The sequence below is a fragment of the Doryrhamphus excisus genome, chromosome 18 (genome assembly GCF_030265055.1).
Source record: "Doryrhamphus excisus isolate RoL2022-K1 chromosome 18, RoL_Dexc_1.0, whole genome shotgun sequence".
NCBI lineage: Eukaryota > Metazoa > Chordata > Actinopteri > Syngnathiformes > Syngnathidae > Doryrhamphus > Doryrhamphus excisus.
This window is the reverse complement of record NC_080483.1, coordinates 398,617-414,094: the sequence shown is the minus strand read 5'-3', so window position 1 is coordinate 414,094 and position 15,478 is coordinate 398,617. Positions and strand designations below refer to the sequence as shown.

The 15,478-nt window shown below is 42.9% G+C and overlaps 1 protein-coding gene and 1 long non-coding RNA gene across 2 annotated transcripts; both read left to right on the top strand.

Annotated features, from left to right (window-relative positions):
• Window positions 1-475: 475 nt before the first annotated feature.
• On the top strand, window positions 476-2,397 carry LOC131106245 (uncharacterized). The gene is made up of 4 exons (XR_009120059.1): window positions 476-582; window positions 682-708; window positions 898-920; window positions 2,104-2,397. It is a non-coding gene; the product is annotated as an uncharacterized LOC131106245 (long non-coding RNA).
• Window positions 2,398-3,031: 634 nt separating this feature from the next.
• On the top strand, window positions 3,032-15,120 carry crbn (cereblon). The gene is made up of 12 exons (XM_058055231.1): window positions 3,032-3,046; window positions 3,224-3,379; window positions 3,585-3,727; window positions 3,929-4,131; window positions 4,331-4,480; window positions 8,240-8,402; window positions 8,496-8,558; window positions 8,648-8,732; window positions 8,859-8,974; window positions 10,975-11,039; window positions 12,480-12,611; window positions 14,511-15,120. Exons 2-12 carry the CDS (start codon window positions 3,307-3,309, stop codon window positions 14,692-14,694), a joined length of 1,377 nt encoding a protein of 458 aa, XP_057911214.1. The 5' UTR covers window positions 3,032-3,046; window positions 3,224-3,306; the 3' UTR covers window positions 14,695-15,120.
• The last annotated feature ends 358 nt before the right edge of the window (window positions 15,121-15,478 follow it).

Genomic DNA, 15,478 nt, shown 5'->3' with positions numbered 1-15,478 from the left:
TATGACTGTAGCAGTGCAGGTATTGTTTTATTGTCATATACAGTGCTACCTTGGCGAAAGAGCGTCAGAGAACGGTAGGGTGGTGCGTTCAACGACCGTCAAAAATGTAGGACAAATAGCAGCTCATTCAAAAACTGGTATATCTAATGAATAGTTACAGCATTGTAACAAACGATTTACTGGAATATAATGATAAATTTAATGTGTTTTAAAAGAAAAACATTGAGTTTGCAATTTGGATGAAATGTTTTATGACTATTGCCCTGTTTTAGGTATTTTCATTTGTACGTTTCATGAAGGAAAGGTGCATTGAGGCAAATCCTTATAACCCTTGCTGAATATTCCTAAATAGGCTTTTTACTAACAATCATTTAGAATTTAAACCCAGTATCATGAATACATCTTTTGATCAGGTGGAATGACCTTTTTAGCGCTGGTCCGCCCAACATAAACAAAACTACAATTCCCACCATGCCATCAGAGATTCGGCATCAATGGCGCTTGAAGATGACGTCATCACACTAATAAATACAGCCCTGTTTCTTCGTCACATCCTCTTTCCGTTGCTCTTCTCGCTTTGAGGTAACTGGCTTGTTTCTTCTCATCGCAATCTGAATTAATCTCTCCAATGTATTGATCATCCACAACTAATAACATTTTGTTTCGTCTTTCTTTGAACAGACTCCTCTCCACACGATGAGAGCTAAGGTAAGAACACATTGTTTGAGCCATTAGCTCATCTTGTTAGCGGCCGAGGCTGAAGCATGAAATTGTTACAACAGATTTATTTTAACCAGGCTTATTAAACAGAACGTGTTTCAGTTGTTCATAATAGTTTTCATATCTGCAAAACACGTGTTGGGTATTTCTGCACACTAATGCTTTCTTCTGTTACAGTGGAGGAAGAAGCGCATGCGCAGGTGAGCGTTAACGTTGATGCAGAAAGTGAATGTGGAGTGTTTGTTTAAATGGTACTGTGAAGCTATTAGGTGCTTCTCCACAGCTTCTATTTGGAGTTGTAGCTTCCATGTGTTAGAGTTGAATTACTGACAGAAAGAATGCAACTCTACCTTAGATTTTGTTAAAACAAGTGATTATGTCCAAAAATGTCAAACCTCAGTTAAATGCTGGTGGTTCTAAATGTGTTGGTGAAACTCTGACATCAGGGGGTGTTGAACTCAATGCCATGGAGGGCCGAGACATTACAGGTTCTTTCCAGCCAGTTTCTCCAGCAGGTGATATAACAGCTCCTTCCCTCAAACCAAAGGAGGGTTAATCATTAAAATCACCTGCTTTAGTGACCCGCTGGAAAGAACCTGTAGTGTCTTGGCCCTCAGTGGCATGAGTTTGACTCACCTGTCCTAGATGAGTTTTTGAAGACTATCCCAAGTGTGAGTTAACATTGTGCGGAATTCTGTCTGTTTTGATATATATATTTTTTTTAGATAGACTCCCTTTATTGTCATTGCACAAAAACACAGTGAAATTGCCAACGAAATGTCGTTGCCTGGCTCCCATATAACAGACACAAAAGATAAGTAAAAACTAATAATAATAATAATAATAATAATAATAATAATGTGGAGAATAGATAGAATAGACACCAAATATGAACATAATGTAAAGTGCAACGTGAACAGTAAATTGCCCAAATTTAAATAAATAATAATGTAAGAGAGGGGCTTATTTGGCATTGAGCAGTCTGATGGCCAGGGGGAAGTAGCTGTCTCTGAACCTGGTCGTCCTACAGCGGATGCTGCAGAGCCTTCTCCCCGATGCCAGGCGAGAGAACAGTCCATGCCGGGGGTGTGTGGGGTCAGAGCAGATCCGATGGGCTCTAGATGCACACCTGCTGTTTGCTATGTCCTTAATGGGGGGGAGCTGGGTCCCGATCTTCTCCGCTGTCCTCACCCACCATTTCATGTTTACTTTGAGTATTTTTTAGATCCTAAACCCAAATGCCCAAGCACAGACAACATAATTAAGTGCTTAAATCCCCAATAAAATCAACTTCATACTTAAACTTGATTTGATTAGATATTTGAGCTTCTATCAAGCAATGCAACTCTTCCTGCTCTAAAGTGTGTTTTTTTTTTTTTTTAGGCTGAAGCGAAAAAGGAGAAAGATGAGGCAAAGGTCAAAGTAAGCCTCATCCTGCCAGCTGTGGCCGTCGGACTGCTTTGACTGCGGCGACCAAAGTGGATGCACAGTGCTGCCAACTTTTGACCACCCTGGTGGCTCCCCGACGACCACAAGTCCATCCACCCGGCTGTGAAAGTCTGCAGGATGACTCCGCCCGACCTGGGACCGTCTTGGCTGCAGCTGTTTGGTTCATGGACCATGAAACATGTTTCCTTGCAACTGTCGTGTGTAACAATAAATGAACACTGTTTCAAATTTTGATACAAGTACAGTCTTTATTGGTTAACTCAAGAGGCCATTTTTAACTCAGTTTTTAAAACTAAATGTATGCGGAATATATAAAAATATGCTAACTACAGGTGGCTACAGTTCCATGGAACAATACAGTAAGGTGTTGTACACACTTGATCTTCCATACCACTGGACTGTAAAGAACTCACCTGACATTACCCCCCTCCATACCTGCTAATATTTGTAAACAACAAATTAGTGCTTTAGTTCTTAACCAATTTTATTTTGGAGGCCTGACTATCAGCCATGGGAGTATTGCTGAGCGGGCCGGAGATTGTTTTTGGTTTCCTAATTAAAATTAAGCTACAAATTTCCCCACTGAGGGACGAATAAAGGCATATCTTAATCTTAAAACGCAAGGCCGTAGGGGGAAATTGGCAAATTGTGGTTGTTTTCCAGCGAAAACGGGAGATGAACCCATCTAGCTCTCCAACAACGTTTTTAGTACTTTTTTATATACACATGAAAGAATCATGAAGTTAAAACGTCTGCAATACAATGCATCAATTGTGTACAATTAAACCAGTTGACAGTGGGCGCCCGTGAGCTAGCATGCGACTACTTCCGCATAACTAAATACCATAGAAGAAGACGTAAAGACAAGGCTACGGAGGTATGAACCTATCAAGTGCTCAAAGTCCGTTTTGTGGCTGGCTTCTTTTGGTATATTGTGTTCATATGATTTATACTTTCATATATGATATTAAAAACACTTAAAGCAGATAAAATACCACAATTGTGTACAAACAAGCTACGATAAGTGATCTTTTATATCCTGCTGTCTCGACAGGGGGGCGCCCGTGAGCGAGTGTGTCGCTGCTGCTGTGTAACCAAACACCGCGGAAGAAGAGTTAGCGTTGTAAACATAAGGCTATGGCTGACGACAGAGGCGGAGGTGAAGACAACGTCAACGACAACATGGGGAACCAGCTACAGCTCTTACCAGGTAAGCACTCCATTTACCGGCGACATGGCTTCACTACCAAACACCCCCCTACAAGAACTTTCATCCAGCTGACGTATTTGTCTCGTATCAACGCAGCAACAGGCCACATTCAGTCAGCACACAGTCTGCCTAGCTACGTCTATCCCAGTGTTTCCCTAAGAGTTTCCCTAAGAGGCTTGTTGTATTTCTGGCTGGCCAACAACAGGCAACGGGGAGGAGGAAGAAGAGGAGGAGGAGGAGGAAGAGGAGCAGGATGAAGATGACATGGAGACTCAGGACCGAGACAGCGAGGAGGGAACAAAACCCAGCATCATCACATTTGACCCCAGTCTACCCACGTCACACAGTGTAAGCTTTTCACAGTAAAACCACTCAAACCTCAAAACATTTACACCAGACTAAAGCTGCGAGCTGACGGAGCAAAATAGAACAAAATGTATAGAATGTATTGTCCGAGAGCTGTCCGACTTTAAAGACATGAGCGTGAAGTTGAAGAGGCACAATGAAAATGAACATATGTAACTGACACGTGTGTGTGTGTGTGCGCAGTACCTGGGTTCAGACATGGAGGAGTTCCACGGACGCACTGTCCATGATGATGACAGCTGTCAGACCATCCCTGTGCTGCCGCACACGGCCGTGATGCTGGTGCCGGGACAGACTCTGCCCCTGCAGCTCTTCAGGCCGCAGGAGGTCAGCATGATGAGGAGCGTTATACAGAGGGATCGAACATTTGCTGTGCTCGCACACAGGTACGTTGCCACACGGATGTCATTTGGGTGGTGTGACAGTTTCTGCCCGCTGCGGTTTTTCTTCTTCCAAAAACAATGTTAGGCCATAGAACCCATGGAGCCCTAGGACTACGCGTCAAAATTTGGTCCATCCATACTAACAAAATTGCATGGAATGAACCTGGAGAGAACCCACATAAACTAAGTTTTTTTCTCCCAGTGATTCAGGTGAACCGGAAGCGTCGTTTGGGACGACAGCAGAAATTTACGCATACCGGGAGGAGCAGGAGTACGGCATTGAGACGGTCAAAGTGAAAGCCGTCGGGAGGCAGAGATTCAAAGTCCACGAGATAAGAACTCAAGCTGATGGGTAAGTCGGAACTGTCCTGGAATAATCAGTTTTGGAAATTCAAGGACATCCAGCTGGAATAGGTGCAGATTGTGGAAGATCTAGAAAGCTGTCTGTGCGGATTATGGTGTGGAGCTGCTCTATAGGAGTCCACAAACCAATACAAAGGGCTGAAAAATGAACATAATAGGTCCCCCCTTTAATACAGTACAGTACAGTACCACCACGCCATTTTGCACTTCCAATTTTTCAGCTTGCTTTTCAAAAGTGTTATGGACAGACGTTATGCTAAGCGGGAGTTACATCCCGATGTACATATTGGGCAATTTTGGGGAAATGTGTTAGCTGTGGCCAGCACGTAGATTTGAGCCTCTTTGCGCGTTGTTATTTTTATAACACTAAAAGTTTGTGACAAACATAAGCAAATAATTTATCCAAAATGCTGGGACATAAGTCTCACTGCACTTCCAAACTGAAAGATGAATTTATGATCTTCGTCTTGGTGACTCATATTGAATATTCTTATTGATAATGCTGTACTAAATGGAGCAAGAATTGTTGTCGTGAGGTTATTTTAAATCACTAGCAAAATGTATTTGTAATATTTCTTTGTTATTTACCCAGCTGCTAAGGGTGCACCACATGGAGCCCCATCAGATACATTTCTTTTTATGTTCTTATTATTACATGCTGCTTTTTTGCAGCAGCAGAACTGGACTTTTATGGTGAGAAAAATTTCAATAAAATTTAAAAAGGCAAGGTAATTTATTTTTTGTATCGAACTGTAACACAAATATATTGAACCCAACCTGTACAAAATTCATTCATTCATTCATTCATTTTCTACCGCTTATCCTCACAGCTGTCTTTGGGCGAGAGGCGGGGTACACCCTGGACTGGTGACCAGCCAATCACAGGGCACATACAGACAAACAACCATTCACACTCACATTCATACCTATGGACAATTTGGAGTGGCTAATTAACCTAGCATGTTTTTGGAATGTGGGAGGAAACCGGAGTACCCGGAGAAAACCCACACGGGAAGAACATGCAAACTCCACACAGAGATGGCCGAGGGTGGAATTGAACCCTGGTCTCCTAGCTGTGAGGTCTGTGCGGTAACCACTCAATAATCTGCAGTTTTTAGGACAATTATGGTTCAGCAAAATGAGTTATGGTGACGGGCCCAAACCTGGACTGTTCCACTTTGATGGCTAAGTGTTACTATTATCTTTCACCGCTAGAGGGCAGGCGCGCTCTTTATAGGAAAGGTTGGCTTTTGAAATGCAGCTTCTCATCAGGAATAGAATGGCATGTATATTTGGTCTTATGTAACAAAAGCAAACATGGCCACTTATTGAGTTTGGCACCACAGAGGCAACTATGAGGGAAAAAAAAGTATCTTCTTGCCTCCGTGACCATCATCAGCACAAATGAGGAGATCAGTAATGCTGACAGCTCATCAAGACACATTTCCTCCCATTTGCTGCTGGCGCCGACGTGGCGCTCACAACAAATGGCCGTCCTGGTGAGCCCGTTGACCTTTTTTTGCTCTGCGGATGAAACGGTGGCGATGGAAAGCTTAGTGATTAGTAGCTGGTGTCCTCCCACTCTGATGAAAGTAACATCTCTGCTGCTTCGTTGCATCATGCTCATGTTTCCATGCTCTGCAGGAAGGAACGGGAATCAGGCAATAATTGCAGAGAGTTAAATGTAAAAGTCCTACATGTAAATAAATCCCTCGTTTATGGCAGTTAATTGGTCCCAGACCCGACCACGATCAGTGAATTTCCACAAAGTAGGATTATTATTTATTGGGGTGTCACAAGATGAAAATATGACAGGATTTCTTTTGGGCACTAGGCCTGGTAGGGTAATAAATCAATCAAACAATAATTAAAAATGAAGCGGATAATGAATATATTGTCATGTGCATGCATGTTTTCCTTGTCTCTCACCTCGAACATGCAGGAAAAGGGTTCACTCTGTGCATTGTTTCTGCACCTGCATGTTTCTTTCATAGAACAACGGCATGAACAGAGTGAGCCCTTTTTTGTCTGTCATACAGTTGAGAACAAAATTATTAAACTCAAAAATGTTTGAACGTTTGGAAGACACGCTTGTAGTGCTGACTGCTTCAGGTCTTCTTTCAAACTCTCCACATATCTTTCTTTCTTCAAGATTTCCACTCGCACTGAAGCATCCCCACAGCATAGTACTCCCACTACCATGCCTCTACCAGGTTCTCTGTGGCCAAAGAGCTCTAGCTTAGTTTCATCAGACCATAGGACGTGCTTCCAGTATGCATAATCTTTCTCCAGGTTGTCCTGAGCATACCCAAGTCTGGCTTGAAGGGGTCTCTTGAGGTCTGAACTCTGGTGATTGTCTTTTTAGAGCAGGGGTCGGGAACCTTTTTGGCTAAGAGAGCCATGAAGGCCAGATATTTTTAAAATGTGTATCTGTGAGAGCCATATACATTTTTTTAAACATTGAATGCAATAAAATGTGTGCATTTTTATGTAAGACCAACAGTTTTAGATATAATGGGCTCTAATTACGTAGACCAGGCACACTACCCCACGCCAATGGGGTGTGGCCAGCACACTTTTGTGAGCAGCGCAGTGTCTAATAATAAATCTAATACTTGCTGCCATTAATGCAACTTCTGCTGCTGCATGGTTTTGAACCGTATTCAGTACACGTATTTCATTCTTTTGGCCATCTTCACCAGAAGGCTTGGTTCTGCAGCTTTAGCTAGGTGACTATTTGACTAAAGGAGGAAAGTTTACATTTACATGTTGACATCTCAATGACCGAGGTAGACTACCGCATTACCCAGTAATAATCAAGTTTTGGTGTTTGACCTGGAAAATATCATCAGGAAAGATGGATATGGTCGGCCGTATTGCAGTAGAAAATAGATGGACAAATTAAAATGCATAAGAAAGTTTTGATTTTTAATATTAACATTTAACATTTCTGTGATGTTTACTTTAAAATGTTAGCAAAAATACATTTTTATTGTGGTAAGAAATGCTTGAGAGCCAGATACAGTCATCAAAAGAGCCCTACCTGGCTCCCGAGCCATAGGTTCCCTACCTCTGTTTTAGAGGCTACGATTCCTGATGTGGCCAAGTCATTCACCGGCGTCTTGGCAGTTTTTCTCTCACTACTTTTCTTTCCTGGCCTCTGCCAGGCTAGTTCTGTACTGTGTGCTGTCTTTGAATCTCTGCATTATACTTCTCACTCCAGGTCTTCACACTTGAGAACGCTTGGGTAGCTTTCTATATCCTTCTCGTGTTTTGTGTGCATCAATCATTCTTTTTATGTAGTGGACATTTTTTTTTCCATTGCACTTTTCTTACAAGAAATGGTCAAATCTGGTAGAACCAATCTTGTGTCATCTTGTAACACTCCTAACTTTTTTAGGAATGGAATATTTTTACAGTCAGAGCACAGAAAGCCTGTTTGCGACCTTCCTATTACGGTTTCTAACATAGTAGGAACCTTTAGACATGAAATAGCGCCCTTATAGTCATCTTAGTACTTCTATGACCCAATATAGCGAATAAATCAAATAAAACATGAATAAGACTGGCACATGATCCCATGTTAGGGATTAGTTAATTATTTAAAAAATGCATTTAGGCAAAAAAATTGGCTTAAATTTTAAATTATCGGAGCTTCTCAGTGTATGTCTATTGTACATTTTACAAGATTTTTTGGGGTTAAAAAAATGTGAGCCGTTTCCTCAAACACTGTGTTTGCCCCCCTCAGGATCCGACAGGCCAAAGTCCAGATCCTTCCAGAACGCATCCTTCCTGATCCCTTGTCTGCTGTCCAGCTAACGCCGCTGTCCAGGCTCATCACGCACCCTTCCTCCAAGCCCCCCCCTCAGAGCTGCAAGCAGGCGGAATGCTGGTGGAGCAGCTACCAACACGTATTCCCTCTTAAGACTCTTATGTACTCTGATAGATGCCTGCCTTGTGGTCCCGCCGTAATGAAATAAGTGCTGGTCTGTTGTTCATCGCAGAGGAAGTTCCACTGTGCCAGTCTGACGCCGTGGCCCCCGTGGGTCTACGCCCTCTATGACTCTGTGAGAAGTGGCTCTGCTACATGCCCGCAGTATTCAGTCTGTCCAGGATATGATGTCAATAAACCTGGGGGTCTCTCCCGTCCCTGCAGGAGTCCCTCATGAACAGAGTAAAGAAACAACTCCACGAGTGGGATGAGAATCTGAAGGATGACTCTCTGCCAACCAACGCCATAGGTTAGCTTCTGCTGTTTATAGCACACACACACACACACACACACACACACACCATTTGTCTCTTTGTTTGTGTTCCATGTGTTCTTGTCCTCTCTCCTTCCTCCCCTCCTGTCTGGTTACCGTCAGACTTCTCCTACAGAGTGGCGGCCTGTCTGCCCATAGACGACACGCTCAGGCTGCAGCTGCTGAAGATCGGCAGCGCCATTCAGAGGCTTCGCTGCGAGCTGGACATCATGGACCGGGTAAACCAAAACAACAATACCACGCCAAACTCACTCGTGTTCATACATATGCTGTACATTCAGTCGTCCCTTAGTAGTCCCTCCTTTATGGCCGCTTGCTGGTTCCAGACACCGCTCAAATTCCTTGAAGTGGGATTCGGTATTCATGAATGGAATATTTTTGTGATTAGAAAATGTGTCAATATGCTTTTTAACATGATTAGAGCCCTCCAGACATGAAATAACACCCCTATTGTCACCTTCACACTTGTATTACCCAATATAGTAGACAGAATAAGATAAAGTAAGACGTATAACACAAAGAAAACATGTTTATCAACTTCTAAATATGCTTTTTAACATGATTAGAGCCCTCCAGACATGAAATAACACCCCTATTGTCACCTTCACACTTATACTACCCAATATAGTAGCCAGCATAAGATAAAGTAAGACATATAACACAATGAAAACCTGTATATCAACTTTTAAATATGCTTTTTAACATGATTAGAGCCCTCCAGACATGAAATAACACCCCTATAGTCACCTTCACACTTATATTACCCAATATAGTAGCCAGCATAAGATAAAGTAAGACATATAACACAATGAAAACCTGTATATCAACTTATAAATATGCTTTTTAACACGATTAGAGCCCTCCAGACATGAAATAACACCCCTATTGTCACCTTTACACTTATACTACCCAATATAGTAGCCAGCATAAGATAAAGTAAGACATATAACACAATGAAAACATGTTTATCAACTTATAAATGTGCTTTTTAACATTATTAGAGCCCTATAGACATGAAATAACACCCCTATTGTCACCTTTACACTTATATTACCTAATATAGTAGACAGCATAAGATAAAGTAAGACATATAACACAATGAAAACCTGTATATCAACTTATAAATATGCTTTTTAACATGATTAGAGCCCTCCAGACATGAAATAACACCCCTATTGTCACCTTCACACTTATATTACCCAATATAGTAGCCAGCATAAGATAAAGTAAGACATATAACACAATGAAAACATGTTTATCAACTTATAAATGTGCTTTTTAACATTATTAGAGCCCTCCAGACATGAAATAACACCCCTATTGTCACCTTCACACTCTTACGACCCAATATACTAGACAGCATAACAGAAAATATGACATAACGCATAGAAAACCTGTTTACGACCTTCTAACTACACTTTTTTTTTTACATTATTAGAGCCCTCTAGACATGAAATAACTTTTACACCATTTCAGGGTTCACTTCCAAATGCACTAACTCATGATGTGAAACTTTGGTATGGTTTAACACCAGAATCCAACATTCCAACTACATTTGTAGGTCCCAAAAGTGGAAAAAGCATCATAGGTCCCCTTTAAATCGTTTATATATTTCTATTAATAATGTACTTTTTTACCATTTTTGCATTATTTGACAGAATGTTTTATGTGTGTATTTTTTGTGGTGATTGTATTCTGACTAACAAATTTCTTAGGGATTTCTAGACAATAAAAAGGTCATATTTATAAGAAAGCATCATTCCAACTCCAAGTCAATCATTCTAGCGGCATCCTGTCGGGAGGAAATGGCACCTCCATAAGTGCAGGCAATTCCCCCCCCGTTTTTCCAATAAATATTGAAGATGTTCATAAAGCTTGCTGTGACGCTCGCTCCTTCTGGTGCGGTCGCCTCGGTTCTGAAGCAGCGACTGGGTGTACTTCTTGAAGTTATACCGCCTTTTTTTTACCTTATGATGAAATAACATAATCCTCCTTAATGGGAAGCTATTATGCTTACATTCTAGTCTAGTCTTGGAGCCGGATATTCCAAACCATGACTGAGAACATGACGGGTTTAAAAATAAAAAATAAAAAATTATATCAATGACGTTGCCAGTACTTCTGCATTCATGCAGATTTGAGCCTTCCTTTCTTTGAAGGAAATACACTTGAAAGAAAGCTGCTCCCTTTTGAATGTTTTGTTGTGTCTCCTCCTCAGTGCACGTCTCTGTGCTGCAAGCAGTGCCAAGACACTGAAATCACCACCAAAAAGGAGATATTCAGGTGAGCTTGGTACAAGTCATTACTAATCGATTGAAGTCACCTACAGCAATCAGCTGGGTCATTGGTCCAGCACACTGGAGCACCGCAAAGCAGCCATTGAACTACTCACTACTGATCAGTCCCTCAACCTTCACCCCGTGTGTTGGTTTCTGTGTATGCAACAAGTTGCACCTGTGAGTCAGTGAAGTTCGAGTCTTTGTGGAGCAGCTGAGTCAATGAAACTCGAGTTTTTTGAACCTGTGAGTCAGTGAAACTCTAGTGTTCATGTAGTGTTTGTGATTCAGTGGAGCTCAAGTGTTCGTCGAGCACCCATGAGTCAGTGAAACTCAAGTGTTCGTCTAGTATTTGTGAGTCACTGAAACTCGAGCGAGTGTCGACCACCTGTGAGTCGGTGAAACTCCAGTCTTTGTCAACGCTTGAGTCAGTGAAACTGGAGCTTTTAACCCGTGAGTCACTAAAACCCGTGTTTTTAACCCGTGAGTCAGTAAAACTGGAGCTTTTAACCTGTGAGTCAGTAAAACTGGAGCCTTTAACCCGTGAGTCAGTAAAACTGGAGCTTTTAACCCGTGAGTCAGTAAAACTCAACGTTTGTTGCGTACCCGAGAGTCAGTAAAATCGGAGCCTTTAACCCGTAAGTCAGTAAAACTGGAGCTTTTAACCCGTGAGTCAGTAAAACTGGAGTTTTTAACCCGTGAGTCAGTCAAACTCAACGTTTGTTGCGTACCCGAGAGTCAGTAAAACTCGAGTCTTGTCTTTTCCACAGTATGCATGATCAAAGTCATTTGATATCTGCTGTTGGGCCGTCGGGACCAAACTCTACTCCACTTTTGCGTGTACCAAATGCGGCATAACTGACTTTGAAAGGCTTGCAAACGATGGAGGCAAGCGGAAGACAGCTCTTAAGACTAGGGTCACTAAGTTGGAATATGTTGAAGATCTGAAGGAACGTCGTCCATGCCGCGAGGAGCGTGTACCAGCACAAGGTTGCTATCCATGCCTTAAACGTCCAAGAGTCTGCCACTCTCGTATTGGACTAGTGACTCATCTCAGAGCTCACCACGCAAGGAGGGTTGGGGTTGAACATCTAATTGGATCTGTCCATCTCAACAAACCAATCACAGGTACAGCCTTGATGACTTAATGACTCTAATACTCTGAATTATGAGGACGTGGCAAGTGATTAGTTTCCCAGGAAACAAGAAGTTCCATCATGGAGAGACCCGACATGTTCGTATTATTCCAAGATGACATTATGTAAGAAAGTGGGCACACTGTACAGTCTGGCATCCATCTAGAAAGATAATTGGATTGAGCGAGCGGTTGCTGGCAGTATAGCGGTTCACTTGGTGTCCAATCCAGTAAATAAGCCAGCACGGGGGGGCGGTCTTGAGCGGCTATAGACTGCGTGTCCATCTGATTCTATGTTTTTTCCTCCCCCAGTTTGTCGCTGTACGGTCCCATGGCCGCCTACGTCAATCCACACGGTTACGTCCACGAGACGCTGACCGTCTACAAGGCCAACAACCTCAACCTCGTCGGCAGGCCGTCCACGCTCCACAGCTGGTTTCCAGGGTAACTCGTCTTCTTTGTCGTTTACATTCCAGCTTCACCTTCTTGACTCAGTCAGGGGGCAGACATTCTCTCTTTATTGAAAAGGAAGTAAGTAAGTTTTATTTATATAGCACCTTTCTCAGACAGAAGTCACAAAGTGCTTCACAAAAGGCAAAACACAGAGTTAAAATACACACATAAAAAAAAATACAATAAAACAATGTACAATAAAAATAGACATAAAACAGTATACAATAAAATAGACATAAATATATGATGGTCATAGTACCCTAAATCTACTGAGCTGGGTATGCCTGCAAAAACAAGTGAGTTTTAAGGTTACTCTTAAATGCATCGACAGAGTCAAGCGAACGTAGGGAGGGTGGAAGGTCATTCCAGAGCCTCGGCGCAACAACCTGAAAAGATAGGTCTCCTCGGGTCCTAAAACGACTACGAGGGACCATGAGTACATTTTGATCTAACGATCTCAGCCTCCGAGAGGGAGTATAGGGACGCAACAAGTCTCGTATGTAGACAGGGGCCTGGCCTTGCAAGGCTCTAAAAGTGAGCACCAGGATTTTAAAATTCACACGGAATGAGACGGGGAGCCAATGGAGAGCTTTCAGAATCGGCCTGATGTGAGCCCTTCTGATGCATCGAGTCAATAACCGCGCAGCAGAATTTTGAACCTGTTGCAGACGAGACAACTCTTTTTTGTTTAGACAAGAAAACAAACTATTGCAGTAGTCTAAACGAGAAGACACAAAGGCATGGATTATCATCTCGAGCTCACCTTTAGATAACATTGTTCGAAGTTTCGAGATTTTTCTTAGCTGAAAGAAACAATTCCGAGGAAACTCACCTTCAATCCAATCCAATCCACTTTATTTATATAGCACATTTTATGAACAGAGTTTCCAAAGTGCTGCACAGACGAGTAAAAATAAAAAGTAATAATCCAAAACTAAAAGAGCATTTAAGAAATAAAATAGTAAAATAGATATTAAAATATTAAAAACAAGAAACAAAGCAATAAAAGTATAAAAAATAGAACCAATTACAATAAAAACAAAGAACTAAAAGACACAGGACCATACGACTCACTCTGAGTTAAAAGCCAGAGAATAAAAGTGGCTTTTAAGACGAGACTTAAAGCTTTCGATATTGGGGGCCTTTTTTACTTGGGAGGGCAGAGAGTTCCATAGTTTGGGGCCGACCACAGAAAAGGCTCGGTCCCCCCTGGTCTTAAGTCTCGTCTTGGGCACCACAAGTTGGAGCTGGCCCTCGGACCTCAGTGACCGAGCTGGAGAGTAAACTTGGATGAGGTCCGAGATGTATTTGGGGGCCAGCCCATTCAACGCCTTAAAAACAAACAATAAAATCTTAAAATCAATCCTAAAGCGAACAGGCAACCAATGAAGGGAGGCCAGAATTGGGGTGATGTGCTCCCCCTTTTTGGTTCCTGTTAAAAGCCGTGCCGCTGAGTTCTGGACTAACTGTAAGCGGGAGAGAGACTTTTGGCACCTTATAGTCAGGATGTGTCTCCTAGCTATACCTCCATAGGCCTGGACTGGATCCTCCTTCATAAACCAAGTAGAGGGACAATTGCGTCTCGAGATGCACCTCAAACCTAACCCAGGCGTGTGTTGGGTTAGATACGCTAGGTTAGGGGGACCCTAGGACAGGGGTGGGAAAACTTTTTGACCCGTGGGCCGCATTTAACAAAATTGACCGTGGTCCAGACGTTATATTTTACACGTCTGGATTTATTGTATCTATAAACGTGTCATGCAATCTGCTATATGTGCTGGTGTCCCTTTTTCAGGATGTGATGCGTTATTTCGCTGTGGGTGTTACGTTTTGGTTTTGTTGCACCGCCCAGGTTGGATTCTCAATGCAACGCACATCTTGTGCCCTCAGGTACGCCTGGACCATTGCCCAGTGCCGAAGCTGCGGCTCTCACATGGGCTGGAAGTTCACGGCCACCAAGAAGGACTTGTCTCCGCCTCGCTTCTGGGGTCTGACCCGCTCCGCCATGCTCCCTCGCATCCCCCAGGCCGAGGGCGACGACGGGCGGGAGAGCTCTCGCCTCTTCTGCCTGTGACCGCCTGCCTTGGTTTCCTCCGTGGCGTGGTGGAATGACTGCAATGCAACCCCCGTGTCCGGCTGCGTGCTGCCTCCCGTCATCACACCCCGTCACCCTTGGCAGCGCATCCATCATATTAGCCCCAAAAGGTCACCCCGCATCTGTAGGAGGGAGACTGGTCGCTCTGCCATCGTGGTGCACTCGCAGATGTTTGCAGGCACTCTGACGCCAAAGCGAGTGCCGTGCTTTTCGAGACCACTCCATGAATTCACGCTCAGACTGACCTGGTCTGACCAGGTGGAAGGCTCTGCCAGGTGACACCTTCTTAAAGGAAGAGAAGGACCTGCGTACGTTGGTTGACCTTATCAAACCCTGCAGGGTTGTATCTTCTGTTGCTGTGATTTTTGCTCAATATCAGTAAACATGTCCGTGTCATGAGAAGAACGTCAGCTAAAAGCAACCAATTTTAGCAAAACAGAACAAATCCAAACACATAAAATGTCAAAAACTAGCAGACCGTCCCCAAGACCACAATATGAAACAAAACACAAATGCAACAAACTTGGATGAGCTTGAAAGCTAACACAGGAGACATTTATCCATCTGTAAAGATACTGTATGTAGTGTACATCTTCATATCTATAAGCATAAGCATATAGGCTACCTTCACTGCAGGGTATGATACACAGTTTTTCATGTGCTCGTTCACATGAACACAAAGCAAGAAGTACATGCACAGCGCACGTTTGTGAATGATGGGCAAAATGTTTTTCAAAAAGTGCTGTTCCCCTTTAAGAGGAAG

What these genes read in the sequence shown, in the direction of transcription:
- crbn (XM_058055231.1), top strand. Translation starts at nt 3,307, where the DNA reads ATGGCTGACGACAGAGGCGGAGGTGAAGACAACGTCAACGACAACATG. An exon ending in CCAGCTACAGCTCTTACCAG is followed by an intron (nt 3,380 to 3,584) that starts GTAAGCACTCCA and finishes GGCCAACAACAG; the next exon opens with GCAACGGGGAGGAGGAAGAA. An exon ending in CTCCACAGCTGGTTTCCAGG is followed by an intron (nt 12,612 to 14,510) that starts GTAACTCGTCTT and finishes TTGTGCCCTCAG; the next exon opens with GTACGCCTGGACCATTGCCC.